Source organism: Montipora foliosa, chromosome 11 (genome assembly GCF_036669935.1).
Source record: "Montipora foliosa isolate CH-2021 chromosome 11, ASM3666993v2, whole genome shotgun sequence".
NCBI lineage: Eukaryota > Metazoa > Cnidaria > Anthozoa > Scleractinia > Acroporidae > Montipora > Montipora foliosa.
Genome location: NC_090879.1, coordinates 15,110,884 through 15,130,302, shown reverse-complemented (window position 1 = coordinate 15,130,302; position 19,419 = coordinate 15,110,884). Strand labels below are relative to the sequence as shown.

Here is a 19,419-nt window from a genome sequence, read left to right as displayed (position 1 = left end):
GGGTTGACCATGGGTAGCATCCTAGTCGTCTGTGGAGCAGCGTCTCTTGTGGCTGTAGAGACATTCGCGCGGGAGTGACAGTCTCTGTTGCATAGGTCACAGCCATGTAATATCCTTTATATCCAATTGATAATGCAATTGGTGTTGTGTGTACCTTCGCAACACAGGATAGTTAAGGCTCAAGTCACACCTAACCCTGGATAATGATAACCCTGCTTTAGACAATTTGGCTACTTACCATCAAAGGGTCTTGTATGCATCAGACATACTGAACGTGACCAATGTAGATTTGGTAAAATTGATTATTATATGGCTTGTGTTTGTAGCCGATATGACGCGCACTCTGATTGGCTAATTGTGACTGAATTGTAGGGAATTATTCTCCCGTAATGTCCACGGGCCGATTACGGGCTTGCATATGCAAAGCAAAAGGTAATTAAAAAGCCATATAATAAACTACTTACTAACCGAGCTAGCTCGAGCCGTACTGGGGAATATTGGCCCTCGGTCATTTTTGTACGGACCTCGCTCGGTCCGTACAAAAACGACTGAGGGCCAATATTCCCCAGTACGGCCCTCGCGCTCGGTTAGTAAGAAGTTAATGACACATCTCAGAAAAACAAGACAATAATTATAGGGTTGGAAGTAACATGCTTTCATTGTCCAGAAAATTTTTAAATATACTGGTAATTAATTATAATATCTTAAATTCACTCTGTTTTTGTAAAAATATGTGAAACATATTAAGAAAAACGTAATTTTACAAAAACGACCGAGGGCCAATATTCCCCAGTAAGGCCCTCGCGCTCGGTTAGTAAGAAGTTAATAACACACCACAGAAAAACAAGACAATAATTATATGGTTGGAAGTAACATGCTTTCATTGTCCAGAAAATTTTTAATTATACTGGTAATTATAATATATTAAATTCACTCTGTTTTTGTAAAAATATGTGAAACATATTAAGAAAAACGTAATTTTACATTAATGGTCCCTAAAGTTTGATCAACTTAACCCATTGATCCGTGGGAGTGAGACGTAACAGATTTTACTGTCTAATGTACGCCAGACAATTTTACCCATGAACTGGTGGTACTGGAGTGCCTATAGGGAGTGAATGGGTTAAAATTGATTCTCATTCTTTTGTTTTAAAATGATAAGAATTATTATTAATTGATGATAATAAATTATTATTATCCAATCAGATGCCTTGAAAAACCATTTTTGGCTTCTTATTGGATAGTCTAAACGTATGAAAGAATAGGAATTTATAAAGCTGTGATGCCTTTAAGTGGGAAATAAGACCCTAACTTGATATCGTCTGTTCATTAATCATTTGACTTCGAGCAAAGTTTTCCAATGCTCTCTTGTTATTTTCTCTTGTTATCATTGCTTGAGCTTTTTCTCTCAACTGCTGTTCTTTTTCCTGGGAAGTAAATAGAGAAAAATTGTAATTAGGCTATGAAATGAAGTTGTATAATTTTAATTTTTTTAATGAGGGATGAAAGACTGAAAGTCGATTCCTTAAAATAATATTAGTCATGAATTAATTACATTACATGTATGCTTTTACCTAAGGGATGCCATATTTATTTATTTATTTATTTATTTATTTATTTATTAATCACTTTCACCACAACAGAGAAACAGGCTGTGGTGGGGTCGCACAACAGAGCGAGGCTCCAAATTAAGTGCGCCCTTTTTACCCTCCCAACCATGATATAGCACAGAAGACAGACCACAACACCGGGAACTATACACATATGGTGAATGAATTTATTATATTGAGGTGTTTTCCCATGCTCTCTAGAAAGCTTGTAAATCAAACGCCATAACTCAAGCTATTCTATATTTGTTACAAAGGCCAATGTTCCATTTCCCAAATGTTGGTTAGGGTTAGGGGTGGGAGATGTTGATCCCCAATCATCTTTCATTGCTGTTTCATGTCCTCTGGTAAGCTCGTAAATTGGATGCCACAACTCAAGTTATTCTATTGTTTGTAAAACTAATTGCTATTTCAAGGGGAGGGTTGGAGATATTGATCCATTGATCCCCAATCATTGCAAAAATAATAGTTAATCAACCCTATTTGACTTACTTTTCTTCTCTCATCTGCATGTTTAAGCTTTTCGTCAATCTCCTCTTTCGTTCTCCTTGTAGACTTCTTCTTCCTTTTTTCCAATTTTCTTAGATGTTGGGGTCTTCTTTTCACATTACCAGTTTCAGGGCAGAGCATTATATCAAATGCCATTCCTCCTCTGCTTTGAGGTCTCTCTGTGACCCCTCCCATGGGTGCAAGTGCATTAATTCTGTTTCGAACTTCTTCTTGCTTCTCTGAAAAGGAAACTCTTTTCTCTTTTAAGGTCTTCCGTCTTGCAATTTTAGTGCCTTCAATGGAGAGCTCTGAGAGAAAAATGATCAAGTGATTCAAATGAGACAAATGGAGTATCAAGTATTTATGAGTCAATGAATCAATGAGTCATGAGTCAATGAGTCAGTAACTTAAGTGCAGTTACCCTTACCCAAAAATGAAACCTAAAATTTCAGGGAGTGCTTAGGCGTATTCACTGAAATGAGGGCTTAGGCTTAATAAATTATTGCTAAATTGACTGTGGGAATGTGACGGTCTGCAGGTGCCCCAGGGTGGAAAATTTGGCACTAGCCTCAATCAAAATTTCAAATTCCCCTGGGTCAGCCCCCACCCCCCACCCTGGGTCTTAACATTGATAGGTGCATTACATCCCCAAATGGTTAGACTATAAACCGTAGGCCCGTCTCACAAATATCTTCCATGTTCATGAGTTCTCTGTGGGACGTCAAAGAACCCACACACTATTCGAGAAGAGTAGGGGATGAAGTTCCCGGTGTTGTGGCTGTCCTCTGTGAGTGCATGTGTTCTTTCCAGCAAAAGTGGCCGGCTTTGCGTAATGTCTCTAAAAGGGTTTGTGGTGTATGAGGCCACCAAAGCAAAAACAGCCATAAGTCAAAAGTACTTTGCCAAGTGCTGGGACATAATATCACTCAAGTTTGTTTTTGGGTATTAAATACTTAGTTTCAAATTGGTCCTTCAACTCGAATCGAATGCAAACAAACCTGGAGTGGGGGGTCTTTCCTCTACCAAGACAATTTTCTGTTTTTCCGTTGTAGACCTCTCTGATATGATATTTGGGTCCTCTTCAAATTCTCCTAAACCGCTATCTGTCGTACTTCGTGTAGATCTTGCGGAGCTCTCACGATCTGATTTTGCAGAAACCGAGTTTGAGTTCAAACTGCACTGGCTTCCATGCAAGCTGTCGTCGGATCGTTCCTTCTTAAGAACACGAGTTCTTGTGTTTGTCTGCGTATCGATATTTTTAGGTTGTCCAGTTTTCTCATCTTCTTGAGATGAATTCAAGTTCGAGTTTGCTTTTAATTGTGTAGGCATTGGCGCAACTACTTCTGACGATTTTGATGCTGAACAACCCATGATTGCCCATAAGCTGAAACATTAAAGTCGACACAAATAATCAATGATCACAAGCGCATTAGTAGAAGAAGGATGCGATATATATATGTAAGCAATGTGCGCGCTAAACAAACCTGAAATCACATTCAGTAGAAGAGAAAATAGAGAAGAGAGAAAACAGAGGAGGGCAGGCGACAAGCAACTCTGAAGTGCAAGAAATATTCGATTTGATGGTAGTCTGTGTTATCTATACAATAAATCAAATAGGTGGTTGCTAGGACCAATACAGTATTGTCATGGAAACGTTGACAAATTCAGGTTGCTAAGGTAAAAACAGCTGTTGTTATCGTGGGCTCATCTTAGTACCCAGTCCCATTTCTTTGCTATGAAATTACGTCATTCACAAAACAAGAACCGCTGACAGATTACAGGGTAGGAATTCGGGCAGTCGGACGACAGTACGACAAAATTTACGGCAAGTTGAATAATATTCTTTAATATTTAAGGTGAGAAAACTACTTGTTGACGAATTTTCACACGAGTAAGGTATTCCTCGTCTTTTTTATTGCAATTGATGAATCTTGTTCCAAAGTTCTCTCGGTCAAATAAAGTTGACCGTGCGCGGCATATACAGTGGTCAACAGACTGCGTACAAAAATCAAATGAAAGTTGTATTTTTAATCAGTGTTTTAATATTTCCGTGCGTTTCACTATCGTTTTTCGTGTAGGTAACAGTTGTTTTTTGTTATTTTCTCATGCGTGCTAGTTTAGATGTTCCTATAAACTTCAGTTATGTTGGTAATTGTGTCGAATGTTAAGCTTTATGAGAACCAAGCTGAAGGCAGGTACGATATAGTGTTTGATTTCAAGTATTGACGTCGATCCAAGTTTGTTCTTCATCGCTATAAACTGTTGCCTACAATATTATTGTATATTGTTTAGGCAAATGCCGCAGTGGAGGGAAGAAAATTTGTATGATGTGCACTTCTTGTTGTTTCAGTGACATCAAGTCGGCAAAACACCATGTCATTTGGTGAATTCTCTGCAAACTCTGGATCAGGTAAAACTTGGGATTTTACCTGAAAAATGTTTAATATTATTTAGCTGTGACCATAATGCACCAGTCAATTTGAAACCCATGGAGACCTTCCCCTCCCCCCCCCCCCCCCCCCTTCCCCTTTCCTCGGGCATGAGCAGGAAAATCCAGGGCGGGGCACCCACTTCATATTCAATCTACAAGTATTTTGATCCACCGTGAAACAGAGACTATACCAGGTCCAACGCAGTCCTCACATCCTTTACTGGGGAAATAAGCAGGTTGTCACTCCATGGTCAGCGGTTTTCATTTTTGCGCCACATGGAAAATTTGCATAGATTATCATTGGTTCCCTCTCAAATCGTTGAGTGGGATGCTTTGCAAAGTTTTATATCACTGTGGACCAAAGAGGGCTGCTGTAGCAGACAATCTGAACAGCCTGGTAACAGTGAATGTAAATGATGATTGACATTCCATCTGTGAACTCATGCTCTACAAAGTATATTATCCATGAAGTGAAGGGAAGTGTATGTACCCATGTATGTAATACTCATGGATCAGAAGCATTTTTCTAATAATTGTCTATAACAAACATGAGTATCCCATTGTAATCTTTATCCTTTGAGTTTCATTGTCAGCTTGAACTGAACTATGAATCAAAAGAATACCTAGTGCATTCAGTAGGCTTTGTGAATGTTGCACTGGCTGCCTAAAATCAATGTATTAGTTTCATGGCTGCCACTTGGAGATTGCAAGTTTGCCATGTTTGTGTGGAACATTAGGAGACAGGGGAGTTCGCTCTTCACTTTTGCCCCCCGGTGACAAGGATTTCACCAGCTTTCTCTGTCATAACAAGTGAATGCCCTGCTCATTCCTGAGGGGGAGTCTTGAGGGTTTCTAATGACTGATACAAAAGGATAATTGTACGATTTTGAAGAAAGGATAAATTAAAGAAATAGTTGATTAATTAATTTGAACAAATTTGTTTATTAGTATAATTATTTACTCTAAAAAACTGGACTAGATAAATTTAAACAGGGATGGGTTACTGTAGTTGTAGACTTGAAACAGGTGTGTAAGGAGCAACTCTTTATTTTTATATTGCGTTAACTCTTTTAACCCTGAAAGTGGGACTTGCACTGAGATTTTTGCGGCAGACGATTTTACTTGTCAATGGTGGCCGCTTCAGGGATGAATGGGTTGACTGCAATGGTTCATTGCTATGCACTGACAAGAAAAAAGCCAATTCAAGGTTGTGGCAATGATATTTTGATCAAGGTCACGAAACTGCAAAATCACTGTACTTATAGCAAATGTGTAGCTACTAAGACGTTGATTGTCTCTTGATTTGTTGCCTGCTTGATTTTTCTGACAAGAGTCATGCTAGCATCACAATGCTTTTGACAAAGTAAACCAATGACTACTTGCTCTCTTGCATTTCCTTTGCTTAAGTTTATGATAGCACCAGTAGAACGCATTTATTGTTGATAGGCTGGTTTTCTGGATCATTTGTGATAATTATAATAACTTTGGTTTTGATAGTAAACTCCTTTGACTACATGTATGTGTTCATTCATTCATTCATTTAATTTCTTATTTCATTCCTCAAAAGGTGGTACTTCTGAGTATAATCGGCTTTGTGGATGTGTCAGTAACAATATTCAAGCAATTAATAAAAATGGTAAGGTTGTATCTGTTGTGGTTCAAAATTTTTCTTGGTTTAAAATTTTTTAAGCCAGTTAATTTTTTGACTTTTCTTTTTCTATTCTTCGTTATCATAATCTGAAACAGGAAAATCAGACTTTAAGCTGGTTCAAAACAAACAACATATCCATTCTTTTGTTGTGATTTGCTATTCTTCTTTTGTCTTTTAACTCATAAATTTGTTGTTTCATTAAAGGGGCACTATTATGCTAAATTTGCTGTTTTTTAGATCAAAATTAGTACTTAACATCACTCATACAACATTACTGACAACCCACTGAGAAGATATTAAGTATATTTATAACACAAAGAGCCATTCGCATTTAAATTTTTGGAGACTTTTGAAGACATTGATCATCTCCAAACTTGAAAAAAGTGGCCAGTACTGTTGTTTCAAGTTCAATCCATTTCCATCAAATCCATCCTTGGCTACAAACAACAAAGAATAGCTTTAGTGCACTTCAATGGTTATTGGTAGCAAAACTGCAGCGTTAGTTTTTGGTCTTCATTGATCCAAAGACATCTTTTTAATTAGTGTTTTGAAGTTTGACTAAAATTGCGTGACACTGCCCCTTTAATCTTTGAAACAGAAGTCCATGATGGCTCCTGTAGGTACATGTAGCATCTCAATGAGGTTTTGATACCCTTTTTGCCTTAATTCAACTCAAACAAAACAAGCCCAAACAATGCAATACACCCTGGTAAACTTATCGCAACCAAATCGCAAGCCCTGTTACAAAACTGCAAAAATTACAAAAATCGTGAGAAATTTGTAAAATAGTAAAACTAGCAACATATGGTGATGCAAGTTGGATGACAGAGGACAGACAGAGAAAAAACAAGTTGGATGACAGACAAACCTTGGTAGACAGTGTTTACAAGTCTCTAATCTTAGAAATAAGGTTACATCAGACTGAGTGTTACTGTAAAGTGCACCACCTAACCTCAAAGTATTTTTGTTTGCAAAAGTTAAAATTATGTCTAGAACATATATTTTACCTTAAGTTTGCTTGTCTAGATTTTACATATAATAGGCCTAATGAGGTACAAGAGAGTAACAAAGCTGGCATTCATCTGTCCCATGGCCAAGCTAGTGAGATGTATGGGTCAATTCCTTCAATGACGTCAAGGACTAATTTACATTGCCAAAGTTCTATAATGCAAAGTTGCTTATGAAATCGTCAAAGGATAAGGCCCATGCCTCTTACTGCCTCGGACGTTTGGGACAAATGATAGCCAGCATCTTGCTCTTGTGTGCCATATGGGGCAGGTCAAATCTTGAGAAACCAACTTGAAGGTAAATATAATTATGTTAACTTTATTATTTAACTTTTTCTAGTTAAAGGTGCACTTTAACAGTCTGGTTCTACTAGATGCTATTTAAACTATTGACAGGAAATTACACTTAGTACCAATTGAGTACATGACATCATACAGCTTAATTGAAAAAAAAAACACTTGAAATAATGTATTAGGTCACTGATGTAAATTTGACAACAAAGAGGAAAATCTTACACTCTCACAGACTTTCATAAACCAGGAAAAATGAGATTGCATTATTGTTGACAGACTACAGTAGTTTTACCAGTTGCTGTGAAAAATAGTTAGTCATTTTTTATATATAGGGCCAGTTGAGTGCATGACATTACAACAACTTAATCAAAAAACCACTTAAGATATTAGGTCATTAGGTAAACAAAAATATAGTTAGAAATTTGAGAACAAAGAAGAAGTCTTGTTCAAAAGAAGGAGATAAACTCTGTTAGAGTTTTGATAAACCTTGGAAAGTGTTTTAATTAGTGCTTAAAAAACAAAAGCAGTTTTTCGAATGCTTTCTAAGCAAGGTAGAATTATGAACTGGACTTAAGCTCCAGTATGATGTTGTAAGATATCAGTCAAGTAGATGAGCTGCTGGTTAGAGCTTGAAAAAACTACAAAATTGATTAAATTGCTGTTCCGGTTTTTCACACATTTGGCCAGTCATTTGTGTTCACAGTGTGAATATTAGCTGTTAACTTAGGTAATGTGGAAGTGGTGTTGTATAATTTTACTAAGCATCTGTTGTCGGACAACTGGGGGAATAAAAATAGGAAATGATACAAAAATTCAGTAATTGTGCTGTAAGTCTATCCACTTCCTTTCCTCCTTTTGTTATTTGGTGACAGTAAAATCATGAGGATGCAGTAATATTATCATTGCTGAATAGCTTTCACTTTCACCCATAGATAGTTAATTTTGAATTGACTTTTTCTGAACAGTTGCTTCAATTGAAAGGCTTGTGGACAAACTTGGAACTTCAGAGGATCATTCACAATTACAGAGCAAACTGTAAGTGTTGATTTTAACGCCAAGGTGTACATGTATCAAGCTTGAACGGCAAAGATACATGTATGCAGAATTAGCTGAATTAATACCAGCAAAGGACTGTGTAACACCTACAATCTTCAACAAAACCTGTGGAAACAATTACACATTATACCGCTCCAGTGCTGGAAATAATTTTTCTTTATTCACAGGACATATGTCCTTTCAAATCTTCCTTTTGGTCGGACATTTGGCAAATTGGACTGGACATAATTTATTGACTGACAACACCTTGAAGAAGAGAACTGAAGATGTACTGGTGAGATGTTCGGTCATCGTGTCCGATCATAATGTGAAATTGGCCGCACATTTTCAAAATTTGGTCGGACAATGTCCGATGACCGACCGTTATTTCCAGCACTGCACTCCGAACCTACCAAAATAATTTTCTCCTAAATAGCTCCCCTTCCTGTCCATGTCACATTCAGTGTTGCTTGTTATTTGTCCCAGATTAAAAGTAAGACATGTGTAGAGCCTTAACAACATGATTGAGAGGGATGGGGAGGAAAACTTCTTACACTGACATGGATAGGGGTGGATTTGCACAAGTGTCTCATCTGTACTGTTTTCTCCAAGATTGGAACTTTTGATTGTTGCTTTAAATTAACCCTATTCCAAAAGCTTCTTTTTAATCAGTCACACTCATGGTCAGAAGTTAGAATCAACCTGCGCAGCTTATAGCAACTCAGGAACTGCTGCTCTGACAGTTGCTTTCATGTGACATGTGGTGCTTTAGGATTTCACTACCATCACCTAGCAGCCCACTTTACAATATCGAAGCATTGGTTTAATTTGCATGGTCTAGTATTTGTTGTTGTGTCAACTCTTCAAGCTGATCTTACTTACATGTATGTTGGTATGTAGGCATTAGAAAATGGCAATTGCTGCCATTTTAATGGAGGTTAGTGCGGAGGAGGGCTTATGGTCTACTGTAACAGCTCCATCTTAAAAGATAACAAAAGTGTTGAGATCCTGGCATCACTTTTTCAAGTTTTATGTACATCTAAATTTGTATTTAATTAATTAAATTTTATAGATATCAAAATTTGCCGTGATTTTATGGTGAGATGGGACTCTGAGTTGGCAGGGATGAGTTAGAGAGAGCTGAAGATAGAGACAACTGGCGATCTACGATTGCCTTTTGTCCCACTGGGGATGGAGGGGATTATAATTACATGTAGTTAGTTTGTTAGTTATGGTGTGATTTATGGTTTCTTCCAAAATTATACACTGAGGACCTACACTGTACATGTATTGTTGGCTCATACTGAAGATCATGTTTGTCCACGATAACTAGATACAAAGGGAATGTCTTGAATGAATTTTTTTCATTCATTTCATTTAATTTTATTATTCAATACAGCTGCAAATGGTAGGATGGGTTGATTAAAAAAAAAACATATCCTAGTTCTATTTAGGAACAAACTTAATAAATCACAAGGACGCACTATAAAGGCGTGGTGTCTTAGGCACATGCAAATGATTATTTTATCAATCAACCTTGGATGCAACTGAGCTCTGTGATAATTTTGTGCGATAAAAGAGCCCATCATGGCAATGTGTCCGTAATATGTCATAAAATGTTATCTGTTGTTCTTTTTTTAATCCCCTGTCCCTTATTCTCGCGCTAGAAATATCTTTTAGGGCTTCTCTCTCTGTGTTGCAGTTTATTGATCACCATCTTGGATAATCAATCAGTCGTGCTTGAATGAATTCAAACAAGAGCAATGTGTGAAGCAGCCTCTTTTAGTGTGTGTTCGTGTTTTAAGCTGTTGCAAAGAGGTCAGGCACTCAACAGCTCTCAAACTCACAATGGTGCAATCAGGTCACTTCTCATTAAGTCTTTTTGCTAGAATCCTAAAGAGATCTTGATACCACTATTTTTTTAATTATTTTGCTTATAGACAACAGACAGAGCAGGCTACACAAAAACTTGCCAAGGAAACTAATTCTTTCCTGAAGCAGCTGCCTCATCTGTTGGGAGAAGCACCAGCAGACAAAGTATGGAAAAAAAAATTCTTGCAATATATTTTGTAAAGATAATTACTTTAAAGGTGTACATTAAATTTTGGTAAAACGCTCAATTCACTAATCCCTGGATGTAACTTCTATAAGGGTCTTTCTTAAAGTGCCTATGAAGTAAAAAAGAATTTATGCCTATTTGAAAGAGTTTTCAAAGTAATGAATAATGGTCTTTACAGTTTTGAAGCATCTTTTTTCGTTTCAGAGGTATTTGAGTTTTTGTGTTATGCAAATTAGCCAATTGATGACGTCATCAGTGGTTCTGCTGGAAGATGGATCACGAAATCAAGAGTATCTCTCAAAGTGTAACAGCGATATGATTCAAACTTGGCATGAGTAATATACCCTTAAGTAAGGTGCAAGGTGGTGCAGAGTATGATGTAACCATGGCAACACTTTTGGCTCCAGTCCCTTTTGGTTATAAATGAAGTTTCTCAATTTCCTCTCAAATCAAGCAAGACAGACAGTCCTGCTCAAAACAATCATAGAGCCCATGTTGCTGTAGGTCTCCGAATCAACTCATTGAGTGTGAATGATGTTTGGTTAAGACAAAAAGCGGAAACACCAGCTCCGCACAACCTTGATCTGGAAGCAAAATGGTTGCCATGGCAACTGTATGATTTGTATCATTTTATGTGCTGACTGATAAACATTATTAGTGCCAAGTTTGAAGAGAACTGCGGTAATATTTCCAAGTATATTTTAGATTTTGTGATTTGTGTTACCCTTGGAACCACTGATTACGTCATCAGTTTTAACACAAAAACCTTAATATCTCTCCAATGATATTTTAAAAATGAGAACACCATGTTTCCTTTTTTCAAAAGATCTTTCAAATAAGCCTTAATTATTTTTCGTTTCATAGGCACTTTAACTTGCCGAGAAAGAAATGACTCTGCAGAAATCGTGTAGATTAATTGTTATTGAGTACCAGTATTCGTAAGCCGTTGCTTGGAGACAGTTTCAAAGCCAGGCCAAGTCTTGATCACAATCGTTTGACCTTTGCCTTGCCAAAAATTTGATGTGTGCGCTGCCTAAACCTGTTTGACAAGGGTGACTAGCCCAGAAACTTGGGCTGTGGCGACTTGAAAGACTTGACGCAATATCTGCAGATCCTTGCTTGTTCATCCTCTGGTGAGTTTTAGAGAGGCTCTGCTCACAGGGCGAGTTACAGTCAATTTCCCTCGAATCTGGACCCAAAAACCCCACTTTACTAACCTTTCACAAAGGGTTACAACCACAACACCTGCTATGGATTTATATATCAGTCTACAAGATTATCAGTAACCAATTGATGTTGTACTGTAGTTTTTGTCTTCAGTTAGATGAGTATAGTATTGCTACATGTATACTTTTTTTTTTGCTTGTTCATGCCAAGAAAAAAAGGTAAAATCCCAACTTGCCACTGCGATTTTGATTCCCTGCTTTCCTGAGGGGACCTTCACTTGACTGAGTTGATTATTATTATTATCATCATCATCATCATCATCATCATCATCATTAAATGACATCATTTGAGTTTGTCAATATCATTGATTGAGTTGGTGCTTGCTTATATGTACTGGACTAGTGGTCTGAGAAAGTCGCTTGTTTAAGTCTGAAATCTACAGTGGGAATCGATAGGGGTTTTCTTGAGTGCTGACAAGGCTGTGACGTTTTTGAGTGCTGACATTTTTACCTTGGCAAGGTCTCAAGTAGCACAGAGGCATTTCTGTCTGCTTACTACACAGTTGATAACTTTGAGAATAGGAGGTGATGCCAATTCCCTCTTACTAACCCCAGGGCAGCACTTTTCTCATTGTTTATTCTGTCAACAGCGTCAGCGAAAGATACAAGTTGAGAAACTTGCAGACAATTTTACTGCAGCATTAAACAGCTTCCAGAAAGTCCAGCGGGTAAGGAGGGGTCAAACATCATAATTTTTTTAAAGGTTGTTAACCTCGAGTCTTTTTTGTACAGTTAGTACAGTGTATCACCTGTTTTTCATCATTTTCTCTATTTTTATGAAGGTATGCTAAAAATATACATACCTGTGCTCTGCATGTTAGACAATGCAGTTTCCAGTCAAGTCTGTACGTTGACATCTTCACAGAAATGTCAACACAAACATCATTTTAAAGTAATGCAAGTTCATGTTTAACAAACATTTCCCTTTTGCCCCCAGGGGGTTCCCAAATGACAAGTTAATTGGTTTGGTGTAAGACAGGAAAATCTATTTTTGGCCATTTTAAGAGTGGAATGTTAAAGGGGACAACTGAAATTTCCTTGTGGTTTACTCTCAATCCTTTTTTAAATGAATACAGAATTAACTATTGGAGAGTAATGTGAAGTGCTATTTTCTACCCATGTAAATCATGTGAGTGTTAGCCCTACTAATGGAATTGGGCCCACGCAAGGACAGAGAAAAACTCTGACCAGGGTGGGAATTAAGATAGAACTTCACAGTACCCTCCAACAGTTAATTCTGTTAAAATATAAGTGCTACACTGCCAACGTTTGCAAAAATGTAACCCTTCTTTTTTAAAGAAATATCTACTGTTTGTAGATAGTACAAAATACAAAATTACTGGTAATAATTATTTTGGTGGTGATTTTAAATAGATCGCTGCTGAGAAAGAGCGAGAGTCAGTTTCAAGAGCCAGATCAATTTCATCCACAATGCCTGCTCCCAGCGTAAGTTGTGAACTTTTGTCTCCCATGTTGCTTATCATAGAGATTGCATACAAGTTATCCTCTCATTATCACCAGGAAACTGTTTGTTTGTTTGTTTTTCCTTTTACAGCAAATGGGTGGATTCACTGATGACCACACTTTGGCAGAAAATGATAGGTACTGAACCAATGCCAATTCTTCGTTTGTTTGTTTGTTGTTGTTGTTGTTGTTGTTTTTCATCTGGTTGTCAAGCTGTTTGGCCTGTTCCTGGGGAGCAGTTCATGGGGAGGAGACAAAATCATCATATGGAAGTTGATTACTGTGGGAGCAGAGAAAATGAAAAATAGACCGTTAGAGTGGAGGCTTTTTCTTATCTGCCTCCACTCATTTTCCCCTGCCAGCTTTCTTGCCTTACAGTAGTTTTCCCCCACTACCTGAATACCTGGAACATGCCAGTTCATTGGTTAGCCTGTGAAAGGTATCTTAAGAGCGCAATTTGCTCAGTGCTACTGCACTTATACTTGTGAGCATTGAACTATCAGTAGCAAATGAGTTACTTTTCCTTGCCTTTACTTTGTCATTGTTTCGCAGTGTTTCTCTTACTCTACCCAAGACTATTCCATTGATTTGATTTGTGTTCCTCTTTCATTTAATTTTTAAATATTATTTCATTTGTTTGTTCATTTCTTTATTCTCTCGAACAGGTACTTTTTCATTTAACAGAATTTTGTGTTTTTGTCAGCCCTGGACACAATGCACACTAATAGCATTGAAATTTTGCCTGTGACAACACAATTCAACTAGAGATTTGGTTTTGATGAAGGTTTAATCATTCTTATGTTTGAGCATTAAGATGACCTGTGAAGCATTCCAATATGTGATAAACAGGTCTTAACAGCTAGAAATTTAAACCTTAAGAAATTGCCTGACAATGTTATTAAAAATGCAGTTAAATCTTGTCTTCACTGTTGGATGAGCATCTTAAATGCTATAGATTAATTTTATTTCCATTTTACAACTTTAACAGCGTAATTTTTTATGGCCCCGTAGAACTGCAGGTGGCCTCCAAGTGCAAGCAGAGGAAGAAGTATCTGTTGAGCTGATTGAGGAAAGAGAAAGAGCTATTAGACAGCTAGAGGTAAATGATTTGGGTCTTTTAATGCAAAGACACATCTTTGACAATGATGACATAGTAAGGCAAACACAGAAGGCAATCCAAATGCCCCTGACAAGTTTTTGGTTTTCTAGTTCAGATGCCCTACTACTGATCTACATGTATAATATCAACCTTTTCATTCCTCAAGAGTCTTCCCTTTGTTGATTAAAATGGTATTTTCTGCATATAAACAAGAAAACGTGTTCATTTATTATAAATGTGTTCCCTATTCTATTCTTTCCTTTGAATAGTCTGATATTGTCGGTGTTAATGAAATCTTCAGAGATCTTGCAACAATGGTTTACGAGCAAGGTGAAGTGATAGGTAAGAAAGCTACCTGATAATTCAGTCAGATTATTAGCATATACCACACAATTGAAGAGTGCTTTCTGTGCAAAATTTAAAATTTCAAAAATTTCAATATTTCCCTCAGCTGTGCTTCGGGGAAACATTGAGATTCTCGGAAACAAAATTAACTGTCTCCCTCTGGACCAGTCATTTGTTGTTTTTATTGTATGGCTACAATAGTACGTGCACTCTGATTGGCTGCCGAGCGGGCAAGATTTTCTTGTAATGACCAAGCATTATAAAAATTTTTCTCGGCCCGGCGGCTCTTCGGAGAGCAAAAGCTACGAGCGCTCTGCTTGCTGGCCATGACGGGCATTTTTGTTTGCTTTCTGTATTTAAATCTTTTCATCTCCTCCCCTCCCCTGCACTCCCAAAGTTAAGAGGCCAGTTTTAAGAATTTAAATATCTTAAACTTTCATTTTTAGATAGCATTGAGGCCCATGTGGAGGTCACTTCTGTCAATGTGGAACAGGCAAACGTTCAGTTAGACAAAGCTAGCCATTACCAGGTCTGTTGTGGCAAACCAATTTCCACTGTACTAAAGCTATGTTACTTGAAGTCTTACAGCTGCGTCAGTATGCCTGTGATCGGTTTGATTTTTTGGAACCTCACATGCCACCTCCAAGACACATGAAATTGTACAAGATAGACCACACTGCTTAGCGAGATGAATGACACAATTTTTTTCATCTAGTACAAGAAATCTTTAAGTATTGAAGTACTTGTCATGTACCAAGAATTCATTGTTGAATGCACGGATCGTAAAACCAGCATTAGCGGTCGTGGCTTTATCGTTGGGAAGATAATATTTTCTTTTATGGATAGTGAAATCAAAAGGAATTTAGTTACGTCTCGATATTTGTCGACGGTGACTTGTCGTCAGTTAAGTTGCAAGTGTGAGCCACCACGCACTGGTAACTCAGTTGGTTAAGCATCGGGCTGCCATGCGGGAGGTCGTGAGTTCGACTCCGGCCGCACCAACACTCGGGGTCCTAAAATAACTGAGGAGAAAGTGCTGCTTTTGTAACTACACCCGCAAATGGTTAAGACTTTCAAGTCTTCTCGGATAAGGACTATAAACCGTAGGCCCCGTTTCACAACTCTTCAATGTTCGTTAACTCTTTGAGACGTTAAAGATTCCCACACACTAGTCGAAAAGAGTAGGGCATGGAGTTCCCGGTGATGTGGTCTGTCTTTTCCTTCAGTAATGTGGTCGACTTGGCGTAATCTTCTTTTAATGGACCGACTGATCGATGAGACCACGTAACAGCAAAACAGACAGTAGTCAAATTGAAGGAGTCCCAGTGCTGAAACTGGTAAACCAAGTTGTCAGGTTTACGCGCATTACAGCTCTCTGTCGACCGGTTGGCTGAGCTTGTTGTGTATCGGACCAACTGTCTGGGGAGTCGTTAGTTCAATTCCGACTGGACCAACACTCAATTAACTGATTTCTTTGTTTGTTTGTTTGTTTATTTATTTATTTGTTTATGCCTGCATATTCCTTCTATCCTCAATTTTAAATTAATTTGTGGTTCCAGAAGGCCCGTTCACAAAGAATCGTTACGTTTGCGACGCGAGCCGCAGTGCCGCGGTGTCTTGTTAGTGATCTTAAGCTTTAAGTGAATTGAGTAGAATGGCTGGTGCTGCAGTGCCTTGGTCGACTTATGGTTAAAATTGACTTGAGCTCAATGACTGCTGCCGCAGTGCTGTGGTGCTTTAGTTCGACGTAAGGTTTAATTGAGGTTATATTCCATATGCTGTGCGCTTGATTTGCGTCATAGCTTGTTTGTTTTGCCTCTTGGATTAAAGAACGAGGTATAATATCCATGTGTTGCGCGCTTAACGGTCATTCTTAGTTCACTTCGGCATAGGGGATAAAAAGGTCAGTGAACCAACGCCACGACTGCAGTGCTTTTAGGGGCCATTTATCGTGGCCGGCTATTCTGCAATCTAGCCGGTTAGGTTAGGGGTTCTCTTTAGGTGGGATCTAACCTGCCATCAGACGTTCTTTTCTTTAGAGAGGGCCCCTTCTCTAAAGAAAAGAACATCTGATGGCAGGTTAGGTGGGATCGGATAGGGTAGGTATTCTTTTGGCAGACCCGTGTTCTGTTGTCTGTCAATCCGCCACTATGCAATTTTTTACGAAAATAAAAACCGCTTCAAAGAGGCTTCTACCTCAAACTGACAGCTATTGCGAAAATGCGCAGATGTCGGTTATTTTTACTGTACGTAAACTATGAAATTCAACTAATTTTGACGGCGAATTTACGACTTTAAGTGTTCTCCTTGATGCTTTAATCACTTAAAGGCCCATGTTCAACCAAAAGACATTGCGGGCTTGTGTTGAATTTCGCATAGACGTAAAATCCGAAAATCATCGGCGAGTACCATTTGGTAACCAATCAAAATGCTGGAACTATTCAAAACAACACAAGCGCGCAATATCTGTCTTAATTATATGAACACCAATGAAATACCAATAGGCCATTGTAATGTCATTGTAATTTAATTAATCATTAATTAATTATTAATTAATTATTATTGTGAATACATGTAATTAACTGATAATTAATGCTAACAACAGCAAATGCGCAGCTGTTTTAGCTACTTCCTATATGTTTTTACTTGTGTTGTAATTGTTGTATTTGTGACGAAATAAAGGGAAAAAAAAAAAAAAATAGGCCATTTCCGAGTTCATATCTGCCTCCTCTTCAAAGCGAGTCTAAGTGCAAAGTTTTTGTGATGGTAATTAGTTCTACTTTACATATGAATAAAAACTAATTTTCATAAGAAAAACTTCGCACTTAGACTCGCCTTGAAGAGGAGGCAGACATGAACTCGGAAATGGCCTATTGTGCTTTCGCGCGAAAACATGATATCTTCACGCGTGAAGATGACATGTTATTTTCACACGTGAAAATATCACTGTTGCTATGGTTACGTATGAAAATTGCGCCTTTCGATGCCTTTCGTGAAATGATTTAGGATTTCATTGGTGTTTATATAATAAATAGAATATTACATGACCGAAATTTTCTTTTCTCGTGCTGCAAAATATTTCACTCGTCCGCTGCGCAGCCTGCGCTCACTCGTGAAATATTTTTCAACACTCCAAGAGAAATTTCGTATCCCCGCGCAGCCATGTAATAATATCTTCTGTCTCTTTGGTGAGCACTAAGTTAATAAGCCATTTCCGAGTTGCTGTTTGTCTCGGTTTGGATGTGAATCTTGGTACTTAACTATTGTAAGTGAAATGAGTTTGATTTGCGTTAGAATACGCGACTTATTTCCATTTGAATGGTTCTGCACCAGGCCTCGTTTTAAAACTGAGGCATGCAGCAACTCGGAAATGGACTATTGAATGAAAAGAATCTCATTGTTTGTGGTTCTAAAGAATGTATTCTTCCTGTTTTATCTGCAGAAAGCAGCAAGAAAGAAGATGTGTTGTATCCTGGTGATTGTAGTTCTTGCTGCCGTTGTCTTAGGTCTCATAATTTATTTCTCCCTCAAGTAGACTTTCTTTTGATTGTTGTCTCTGTTTCCGCACTTCGGGAACTTAGTATGTAGATTCGTCTGTCGGCAATTTTCCCTTTCGTAAACAGGCGATGAACAATTTTCACTGTTAAGTTTGTCGTTTTCGAATGTGGAAAAAAATAGTTAATCAAGGACTAGATTAGCAGCGCATGTCATTTAGAATTAAAAAAAAACTGAGAAATAACCTAAGAAAAAAATTAGGGAAAGTTGATCGAACGATGTCGAACTCGGTTCAATAGCTTAACTGAGAGCAAATGCACTTAATTAACCTCTTCACCACCGAAATAACGGCTCCAAATTTGCAATTTCAACGTACTTAATTGTAGCTAATCCTAACAATTTATAGAGCGTTTTCACTCACGTGACCAGCAGCCATATTGGATTACTGAAACAAAAGAAAGTATTTGCATAAAAATAGAGTTCAATTCCCGGAGGATTAGCCATTTCTTTGTTTTGAACACCAACATTGCCGCCGTGACGTCATGTGAAAACGCTCTATTGAAAGCTAACCGAATAAAAAAGGCTTGGTTACTAAGAATGGCATTAGGTTAGGGGTAGGGTTAGGGTAAAAAATGGCATCGCTTGTTTAACGAAACGGAGCAGTCGGCGCCCTTCACAAACATGCAAACTCAGTCTAAACCAAAATCCAAGCACTACTTTTGTGTTTACTCCTGCCGGAGCTATCTCCCATACTATGCCTAGGAGTCAACCCTTTCCCGAGTCGATTTATTTATAGAACGCCGTCCTTGGGAGATTCAGCACGAAGCCAATCTCCCTTGGGAGATTCAGCACGCCCACTGTTGTAGAAGCCAATCAAAACAAGGCGTCAAGGAAATCTGATACTTTTCGCGGAAAAAACCTGTTCCTAAAAATAAATTTACTCTGGAAAGGGTTGACCCAAGGAATTAGTAGAGTTAGAGGCTACCCTTGATGAGCTCCTGACTGCTGTCAATCTTATTCATTGTGACAGTTGTTGAGATATGTCCAGGTTTGACTCTAATTAGATGCATGCGGATTTCAATAAGCGTCACGAAGTGTCCCCTTGCTCTTCTAGCCAACTTCAACATCACTTGTGTCTCAGAATACAGACAATTTATGTCACAAAGTGTCCCCCAAATGCTGCTCTTTAAGTGAAGATTAACTGCTGCATTTACCCA

At 38.1% G+C, this 19,419-nt stretch overlaps 2 protein-coding genes across 3 annotated transcripts; one reads left to right on the top strand and one right to left on the bottom strand.

The window, feature by feature from the left end:
* Nucleotides 1-631: 631 nt before the first annotated feature.
* LOC137975349 (nucleolar protein 58-like) lies at nt 632-3,720 on the bottom strand. The gene is made up of 4 exons (XM_068822442.1): nt 3,581-3,720; nt 3,095-3,480; nt 2,100-2,404; nt 632-1,427 (listed from the first exon to the last, which is right to left on the bottom strand). Exons 2-4 carry the CDS (start codon nt 3,465-3,467, stop codon nt 1,308-1,310), a joined length of 798 nt encoding a protein of 265 aa, XP_068678543.1. The 5' UTR covers nt 3,468-3,480; nt 3,581-3,720; the 3' UTR covers nt 632-1,307.
* Nucleotides 3,721-3,860: 140 nt separating this feature from the next.
* LOC137975802 (syntaxin-7-like) lies at nt 3,861-18,894 on the top strand. 2 transcript variants are annotated; one of them, XM_068822993.1, is made up of 12 exons: nt 3,861-3,952; nt 4,447-4,506; nt 6,095-6,163; nt 8,445-8,514; nt 10,455-10,551; nt 12,390-12,467; nt 13,174-13,245; nt 13,355-13,401; nt 14,275-14,362; nt 14,632-14,704; nt 15,154-15,236; nt 18,150-18,894. In XM_068822993.1, exons 2-12 carry the CDS (start codon nt 4,470-4,472, stop codon nt 18,240-18,242), a joined length of 807 nt encoding a protein of 268 aa, XP_068679094.1. In that variant the 5' UTR covers nt 3,861-3,952; nt 4,447-4,469; the 3' UTR covers nt 18,243-18,894. The 2 variants fall into 2 exon arrangements, with proteins under 2 accessions (XP_068679094.1, XP_068679095.1); XM_068822994.1 differs by having other exon boundaries at nt 3,910-3,952; nt 4,389-4,506; nt 18,150-18,386.
* Nucleotides 18,895-19,419: the final 525 nt, after the last annotated feature.

What these genes read in the sequence shown, in the direction of transcription:
- LOC137975349 (XM_068822442.1), bottom strand. Translation starts at nt 3,467, where the DNA reads ATGGGTTGTTCAGCATCAAAATCGTCAGAAGTAGTTGCGCCAATGCCT. An exon ending in GGAAAGACCCCCCACTCCAG is followed by an intron (nt 2,405 to 3,094) that starts GTTTGTTTGCAT and finishes TTTTTCTCTCAG; the next exon opens with AGCTCTCCATTGAAGGCACT. An exon ending in ATGCAGATGAGAGAAGAAAA is followed by an intron (nt 1,428 to 2,099) that starts GTAAGTCAAATA and finishes TTTACTTCCCAG; the next exon opens with GAAAAAGAACAGCAGTTGAG.
- LOC137975802 (XM_068822993.1), top strand. Translation starts at nt 4,470, where the DNA reads ATGTCATTTGGTGAATTCTCTGCAAACTCTGGATCAG. An exon ending in TCAAGCAATTAATAAAAATG is followed by an intron (nt 6,164 to 8,444) that starts GTAAGGTTGTAT and finishes TTTTCTGAACAG; the next exon opens with TTGCTTCAATTGAAAGGCTT. An exon ending in ACTTTGGCAGAAAATGATAG is followed by an intron (nt 13,402 to 14,274) that starts GTACTGAACCAA and finishes ATGGCCCCGTAG; the next exon opens with AACTGCAGGTGGCCTCCAAG.